At 36.3% G+C, this 8,585-nt stretch overlaps 1 protein-coding gene across 1 annotated transcript; it reads left to right on the top strand.

The window, feature by feature from the left end:
* Positions 1-1,859: 1,859 nt before the first annotated feature.
* LOC111384549 (DEAD-box ATP-dependent RNA helicase 3, chloroplastic-like) lies at positions 1,860-8,536 on the top strand. Its single transcript, XM_023008837.1, has 10 exons — positions 1,860-2,398; positions 3,165-3,301; positions 3,382-3,793; positions 4,079-4,177; positions 4,295-4,519; positions 6,209-6,586; positions 6,945-7,088; positions 7,187-7,282; positions 7,427-7,701; positions 8,038-8,536. The coding sequence occupies exons 1-10, from the start codon at positions 1,961-1,963 to the stop codon at positions 8,114-8,116; spliced, it is 2,283 nt and encodes a 760-aa protein (XP_022864605.1). The 5' UTR covers positions 1,860-1,960; the 3' UTR covers positions 8,117-8,536.
* Positions 8,537-8,585: the final 49 nt, after the last annotated feature.

The raw sequence follows: 8,585 nt of genomic DNA, 5'->3' as shown, positions 1-8,585 counted from the left end.
TTTATATGCAAAAGAAATTACATTATAATTATAATTTACTTATGGGTAAGATAGTAGTTATAAGATAAAAAATCGCTTTTATGTAAAAAAAAATTGTTCATAAAATAAGAACACCGCTAATAGGACAAAAATTCACTTATAAAAATATAAAAGTTACTTGAGAGAAAAATAGTCACTTAAATTTCATTTAAAACTTAATTTTAAAGTTTATTTATAAGGAAAAACGCTAATTTAATATTTGAATTAAATATTCCACTTTATTTACTTTTTTAAGTTAAATGTTAATTTATACGTAAGAAAATTACTTATGAGTAAAAAATTCATACAGAAACTAAATTTTCACTAAGGGACAATACTGTTACCTAGCATCAATAGTGTTAGAGCATCAATCTATGTGAGATTATGCGATAGGTTGAATTAGAATTGAAATTATATGATTCATTTAATTGTATAATTCATTTAATGTGCCACCTAAAACAGTATTGTGATATTAGTGATGTTACATATCATTACTCTATATATAGTTATATTCTTTGAAAAACTTTTAAAATTAGTGATTAATAAATTATCAAACATAAGTTGGACATTTTTTAAAACACTAGTAAAAATTTAAAATCACTCAAAATTGGTCGGGTCATAAAACACTCAAAATGGTACTTTAAAAAGCTCTCATGATCAATACCTCTAAACTCCCACACATGCCCTCTGAAAAATAGTTTGTTGAAGGACTTTTGGATTGCCTGTTAGAGATCATTTTATGAAATTGTACTACGTATATTGTAGGTTTTTCCATTAGACTATATGAATGATAATAAAACGTATACACGTTGAGAACTTAATATGTCTTATTCAGTGCAACAACACTGTATAGACTCTGTAGAGTAAAAATTGGTAATATAATCGAAGAAGTTGATCTGAACTATGAAAATTACTTCCTCATAAACATAATTAATAATTTCCAAAATTTAAAAACAATATATCATTGCAAATTTATTGAGAATTTTTTTGCCTTTCCCATTGCAAATGAGGCCTCGTATTCCCATGATAATGCAATTGAGATTATATCCTAACAAGATAACTATTTTTTCTAATAAAGAAATTTATAGCATTATAAAAATAGAGTGGTTCTATCTATAATCGACGATTGCGGTAGTTATCCTTACATGATAATTTTGGTCATGGATAACACTACTTATTAAAGCAACAAAATTATAAGAAACTGATATCTCATATATGATGGTTATTGTAGAGGCTGACTATGAATAACATCGACTCTATTTTCATCCTCGTGTGTTTATTATATATTTTCATATATATTTCTTTTTCACAAACTTCAATATATAAAAAGATTGGACTAAAAATAAATGAAAGAGAATCATTATTCTATGGTTGAACGAAGAAGTTTAAGCTCAATATAGCACATTATATTGACATATCAATGTCAAGAAAAAATTTCTTATTACATGAAAGAGTATGTAATAATAATTTATACTTTATCTCCAATGCTCATACGAAAAAAGATTACGTTCATCCGTTCATCACTATGTCAGTTTCCTCATCACCATTCTCATTTTCATCGTCTGGTGATAGCTTTCTCTTCGAGTTGGTCTCCTTCTTTGAAAGTCAATTTTGATATTTTTAAATCACTGATCAAGAAAAATATTCTTCGACGCTCACACGAAAAATGACTTAAATCTATCACTTGTCAATTTTCTCATCTTCACGATCTAGTGATGAGTCTCTCTCCACGTTAATTTCCTAATCATACGATCGAATCCTACCGCAAGAAAGAGGCATACTAGCAAATTGTCTATACATTCCAAAAATTCATCCAATTGACAGATTTTTTTCCCCAAACCCCAAATATAAGCGAGGTGGAAGTTTATAGTGCCATACACCATAAACCCCACCCTTATCACCTCTTTTCTCCCCCCTCTTTCCCCTTCCTCAACTCCCAGTCATGGCTTGCTCTCCATCTACAATTGGAGTCTCCTCCGTATACCAAACTAATCCATCCCTCGACCAATATTCAAGGCAATATATCTCAATTCTCCCCTTATCTCGCCATTTCAGAGCCTTTTCTTCAGCCTCCGCTGCGGCGCATTTTCGTGGCCTCAAGTCGAACTCTTCCAATTTGAATTCCAATTCTTTTGTACCCTTAGCTGTGGTGAATAGTAATTCTTCTGTTCTGAGCGAGGAGGCGTTCAAGGGTCTTGGGAGGTTTGGGAAAAGCATTCTTGATGTTAGCGAGAGCGAATACGAAGATTCTGAAGGTGAAGTAGGCGAGAGTGATGCCGGAGTAGATAAGAACGAACTCGACGTTGCGAAACTTGGTTTGCCTCAACGGGTCGTCGAGTCGCTTAAAAAACGCGGGATTACCCAGCTTTTCCCTATTCAAGTAAGTTTACGTGGAGTTTTTTACTTGTACTTTGTGCATTGTTAGGGATGTTTTGATGAATGGAACCGGTTATTATTCAGTTTCTTTCCAAGCAGTCGTGTTCCCTTGCAATATCTGAAATAGAAAGCTCAGAATAGCTTTAAAATGGCCTTTTTGGGGGGTCTGGGGCCCGTAGCTAGGAAACAAATGTAAAAACAAAAAAGTACAAACTGTGAAGATGCGTCCGCTTATTCTAGTTATTTTGGTTGGTATGTACATTTATAGGGAGTACATGAAAGCAAAGGAAGGAAAAAAGAAAAGGCTGAGCTCAGTTTTCATGTGGACTGGGCATGGGATTGAACCGTGTTTAATTCCTGCCATATTGCAAGAGCTTGTGTTCTAGCAATGTCTATCATGTAATGCCATTTGCCTTCACTTCTACACCAGTGAAGAAGTGTTAGCCATCAATTTTCCAACTATTTGTATTGCTAAGATTTTGCCATTTTGCCTATCAACTGCTAATTCACAGAAGCACTATCCAATGAACTGTATTTCTATATGGAAAGCTGAAAAACTGTATTTCTATAAGGAAAGCTGAAAGCATTTTGATTTTACTTTTAGTTGTTCACGTTGCTTTGTCAAATGAAATGATGCAGTTGGTGTGCTTAGAATATTATCATCGTTGTAATGACTACCTCGTACAACAGTCGACATTCATTCACTCTCAAGTTTTTTACTCCTAAATTATGTGGCGCCTAACAAGTTTTATTACCTTTTGGTTGTGTAGAGAGCTGTGTTAGTGCCAGCTTTGGAAGGTCGCGATATAATTGCTCGCGCAAAGACTGGGACTGGAAAAACATTGGCATTTGGCATTCCAATAATTAAAGGACTCAGCCAAAGTGAACAAGAAGGAGGTTCTCTGAGGTACATCTCATGCCATAATACATAAAGCACTATTATTTCTTGGTTTTATGAATTCAATCACGTTTCTTTTCCATCTGCAGGAGAGGAAGACTTCCCAGAGCTTTGGTCCTCGCACCTACCAGGGAGTTGGCAAAGCAAGTGGAGAAGGAACTTCAAGAGTCTGCACCATATTTGAACACTGTTTGCATATATGGAGGAGTTTCATATTTAACGCAGGAGAACACACTTTCCCGTGGAGTCGATGTTGTGGTTGGAACTCCTGGTAGAATTATTGACCTGATCAACAATAACAGCCTGAAACTAGGGGAAGTTCAATACTTGGTCCTTGATGAAGCAGATCAAATGCTTGCTGTTGGATTTGAGGAAGATGTGGAGGTCATTCTGCAAAAGCTTCCATCAGAGAGGCAGAGCATGCTTTTTTCTGCTACGATGCCTGGCTGGGTGAAGAAACTAGCCAGGAAATATTTGGACAATCCTATGACCATAGATTTGGTAAGTTTAATCTTCATTAGATGAATGCTTCTAGATCTTACTTGATTAGAATGTGATATTAGTTTAATCATATTATATCAAATTATTGGTGAAATGTCATTTGTTGTGCATTTTTCCACCACCTTTATTAGTTGCTTGTAGTCATCTTGGTTGTGTTAGTTTTCTTTTTAAAAAGGTCATAGAACTTTCTTCATGTAATCTTTTGGACGCATAAAACTTAGCCTAAGTTAATAGCGATACTCGTCCAGTTGTCCTTCAATTGATTCTTTCCTTTTTGGTTGATAGGTTGGTGATCAAGAAGAAAAGTTGGCAGAAGGGATCAAGTTGTATGCCATATCAACCACTTTATCATCTAAGCGGACAACCCTTGGTGATCTTGTGACGGTATGAATTAGGGGCATTTCTGTTATTCATACACTTCACGTTTTATTTGAGTTGTAATCATGCCGGAGACTTGTAGAATCTCTATATAGCTTCTTAACTTTTAAATTGTCTTTCCAGGTTTATGCAAAAGGTGGAAAGGCCATTGTTTTCACACGTACTAAACGAGACGCAGATGAAGTTTCAATGGCATTAACAAATAGCATTGCTTCAGAGGCACTCCATGGTGACATTTCTCAACACCAGAGGGAAAGAACTTTAAATGGTTTTAGGCAAGGAAAATTCACAGTCCTGGTTGCCACTGATGTCGCTGCTCGCGGCCTTGATATCCCCAACGTTGATTTAGTAAGTTCATAAAAATTGAATGATCTATTTGCGAATACTTGCTGTATCTTTAATATTTACATATAGTAGATTAGTGGGTATTGCGCGCACCTGGATGATGCTGAAAGGGGAGAAATCTGAAGAAAATCAGAAACTGAGTAATTACTTTTTCCATAATAAAAGCATAGAAGTTGTAGCAAATTGGGTCATAACTTCAACCTATTCTATGTTTCCCACCCAAAATTTGATGCACATTTTCATAGTATGCGCTACCATAGACTTCGGCATGTTACCATAGTATTGTGTACCGCTGGGTGATTCTGAAACAGGGGAGTAATCTGAAGACAAATTAGAACTGAGTAATTACTTTTTCCTCGATAAAAGCATAAAAGTAGCAAATTGGGTCATAACTTCAACCTATTCTTTGTTCCCCACCCAAAAGTTGGTACACATTTTCATAGTATGCGCTACCATAGACTTGCCATGTCACACTGTGATATTTCAGTGTTTCTTACTTTTTGCTTCTGTTCTTTTTAATTTATTTCTCATGTGGATCTAGATATAATTATATGAGCAAAAGATTTTTTTTATTTTTTTATTTCTTTTTATTTTTCAAATGAAATGCCACCAAGCTAGGCATCATAACATGTTACATCATACGGGGGACTGGGAGTGGGTGCGTCTAAGGTTGTTATTGTTCACTTGTTGTACTTGGTTTGAGTTGGTATTTGGAATAACTAAGCTACATTGTTTTATTTGGTGATATGGATGCATAAGTTCACTTTAATGAAATCATTGATATGGTAATTTCAGAAATAAACTATCGAAGTAATTTTGTTCGACGCATTGCTGGTTGTCAGGATGAGCCTTTAGATCAATAACTTAAAGTAGTGTTTGTTGAGTAATAGTAATTTCAGAGGCTTTGATAGAAAATTTTGGGTTCCTGGTTCCTGTGAATTGTTATGAATGATCATCTCCCCTTCAATAGTTACAACATCGGAGATGGTGTGCTCAAAGGGGATAGGGCAATTTTTTGGCACTATTCCTCACTGAAATGATCGGCATCACTGTGAAATTGCCAACAGTTTCATTTGTCTCTTGAGTATGTTCAGCTATATATTGTTGGAGGTATTGATAAGCCTTTAGTTTCAAATTTGTTGGCTTGAGCTCACATCCTTTCATCTAGGATTCTGTTCCGTCAAATAACTTTATGCCCTTTTGAATAAAACTGATTATATGCACAGGCTAGTAAATCCTACAAACTGTCATTTTTCAAAAATGTTGCTGGCTTTAGCGTGTGGTCTTTTCCTGTTTGAGATGAAGCAAAATTTGGGTCTCTGTTCCTCTAATGTCCATGGGACCCTTTGAGTTATATAGATTATTTTGAGTGGGCTGCTCAACTTAAGTGTTTCATAGCCTACTATAGTTGAAAATTCACTGCCTTCAATACGCGGTACCTGCTGCTTGAGATGAAGCGGTATTTTTTAGTTTCTGATTTTCTCAATTGTTATGTGGGTCTACCTGACATATATTACTATCTTACTGGAATTCATTTTTTTTCCCTAATGTGCTGCTTCTGTTTACTCCCACGTTTATGGTTTGCGATATCGTTTAGCAGCTTTAGTTTGTTGCTTTTCTGTAGTCAGAAGTACTTTGCATCTTATATTTGACCGCTCGCTTGAACTTTGAATGCTTCTCTCTGCCATCCAGATTATCCACTATGAGCTTCCGAATGATCCAGAGAGCTTTGTGCATCGTTCTGGTCGGACAGGACGTGCAGGAAAAGAAGGGACAGCTGTTTTGATGTTCACAAGTAGCCAAAGGCGGACTGTTAAATCCCTTGAGCGCGATGTCGGGTGCAAGTTTGAATTTATTACTCCGCCATCTGTTCAAGAGGTTTTGGAATCATCAGCTGAGCAAGTTGTGGCTACCCTCAATGGGGTTCATCCCGAGTCTGTGGAGTACTTCACCCCAACTGCACAAAAGCTGATGGAAAAAGGAGGACTAAATGCTCTTGCTGCTGCTTTAGCAACTTTGAGTGGTTTTTCCCAGCCTCCATCATCTCGTTCTCTTATTAGTCATGAACAGGTACATGAAGGGATAGCTTTTTTAAATTTTTTGGCTTAACTCCTAAAATTAGTATATAAAATTAATAGAACTGTTTTGACTATGTTCTTAAAAGTACAGATTGCTATTGTCCTACTTAAGCTAATTTGCAAGCTCAATTACTTTCCATGAAAGGATACTTTATTTTCCTTTATGATTTTATTTGTGTTGATACTTTCCATTTCTGGTTGGTTGTGAACGTATGCTTCTGCTAAAGGTGGATTTTTATGTCTGAACTACTATGGTGTGTACTGCACAAGTCAATAATGTGTTTGTCGATATGATTTTCTGCTTTGTGCTTGTGCTTTGTCTGAATTGGAGCCGTTTGTTTACATTGTAGGGATTGGTTACATTACAGTTGACACGTGAAACTGGCTATTCTCGAGGATACCTATCTGCTAGATCTGTAACCGGATTTCTCTCTGATGTTTATTCTGTTGCTGCTGATGAAGTAGGAAAAATACAAATTATTGCGGATGAAAAGGTATGTGTTTGACTTTACCAATTTTATTATTATTATTATTTTACTGCATCAATACCAAGAATTCGTGTCTTAATAATTGTTGGCCATTCTTCTGTCAGCTCCAAGGAGCAGTTTTTGATCTTCCAGAAGAGATTGCAAAAGAGTTGCTGAATAAGGAGCTACCGCCTGGGAACACTATTACCAAAATCACCAAGGTAAGTACGATTTTGCTCACATGTTCTCAGTATAATACCTTACTGTAATCTTATTTTTCTGTCACACAGCCAAAAATTTTAAGGGGGCGAGTATCAACTTATAACATCCATTTGTCATCTTTTCATGCATCTTTTATTTCACAGTTGCCTGCTTTGCAAGACGATGGACCTCCAAGTGATTACTATGGTCGGTTTTCAAACACTGATAGACGCTCAGGAAGGGATTCAAGAGACCGGAGGCATACTAGATCTTCTCGGGATTGGTTGGACAGGGATGATGGCGAAGATAACTTAAGGCGAGGTGGTCGTGGCAGAAGAAGTGAAAGCAGTTGGTCTAGAAACTCTAGAAGCAGTGGCAGTGAGTGGCTAATTGGCGATAGGCGATCAGGACGGTCCCCATCTTTTGGAAGTAATGACAGGTAATTTTACGCATTTCACCATTCCAAATTTCTTTCTTCACTTGATGGGTACTCAAGGCTTGAAGGATCAGATTATACTTAATAGTCTTTGTTAAATATTCAAAAGGCTTAAAGAAACGAGATTATACTTATAGTCTGTGTTAAATATTCAAAAGCTTGTTTTTAAATCCTAATAATCATGGATTATGATTTAGAATCGTTCTAAAATACTTGGTCCTAGTGAGCTTCTTTGCGCATTGGAACGAGATTTATAATTGTGAATCAGAAGCATCATTTTCAATTAAACTTTTAACTTAAATATTTTCTCCCGTCTTACATTTCATATGTATTGAACAGAAATTTTGGGGGCGCATGTTTCAACTGTGGACGGACTGGCCACAGGGCATCGGAATGCCCTAGCAAGAGAGGTTATTAGTAATTGTTGCCGATTTCACCATCCTCCAGTCGCTGCTTGTCATCGGGCAGGGTTTACTCCCATTGCCAAACAAGCCTTTGGCTGATTGGTTTCTTGTCAGAGCTCTAGTATCAGGGGTCCTAGCTGGGTGAAAATGCTCCAGGATAATGATAATTGAAAGCATCAACCCTCCCATCGTTCTTGTAACATCGCATTCTAACCCCTAAAGCACACAATATCACTTATTTTTGGTCAGGCCAATTATTTTGTTGCAGCTATTGCATTGCCTGTCCTGAAAACAGATACAATTACCTTGTAAGTTGATTATTTTGGCAACTTCAAACTTTTTCGTATAAAATCTCGTGTAATGTTCGGTATGATGTGAGATTCGGATGCGGACCCATATCGGTATTGAAAGACTAGGAAATTGAGTAGGATCTATTTATTTCCGTCCCTTGATTGATATTTTTACTTAACCTCGATTAAATTC

Source organism: Olea europaea, unplaced genomic scaffold, assembly GCF_002742605.1.
Source record: "Olea europaea var. sylvestris unplaced genomic scaffold, O_europaea_v1 scaffold2938, whole genome shotgun sequence".
NCBI lineage: Eukaryota > Viridiplantae > Streptophyta > Magnoliopsida > Lamiales > Oleaceae > Olea > Olea europaea.
The sequence above is the reverse complement of the archived record's forward strand: the minus strand, read 5'-3'. Positions and strand labels throughout refer to the sequence as shown.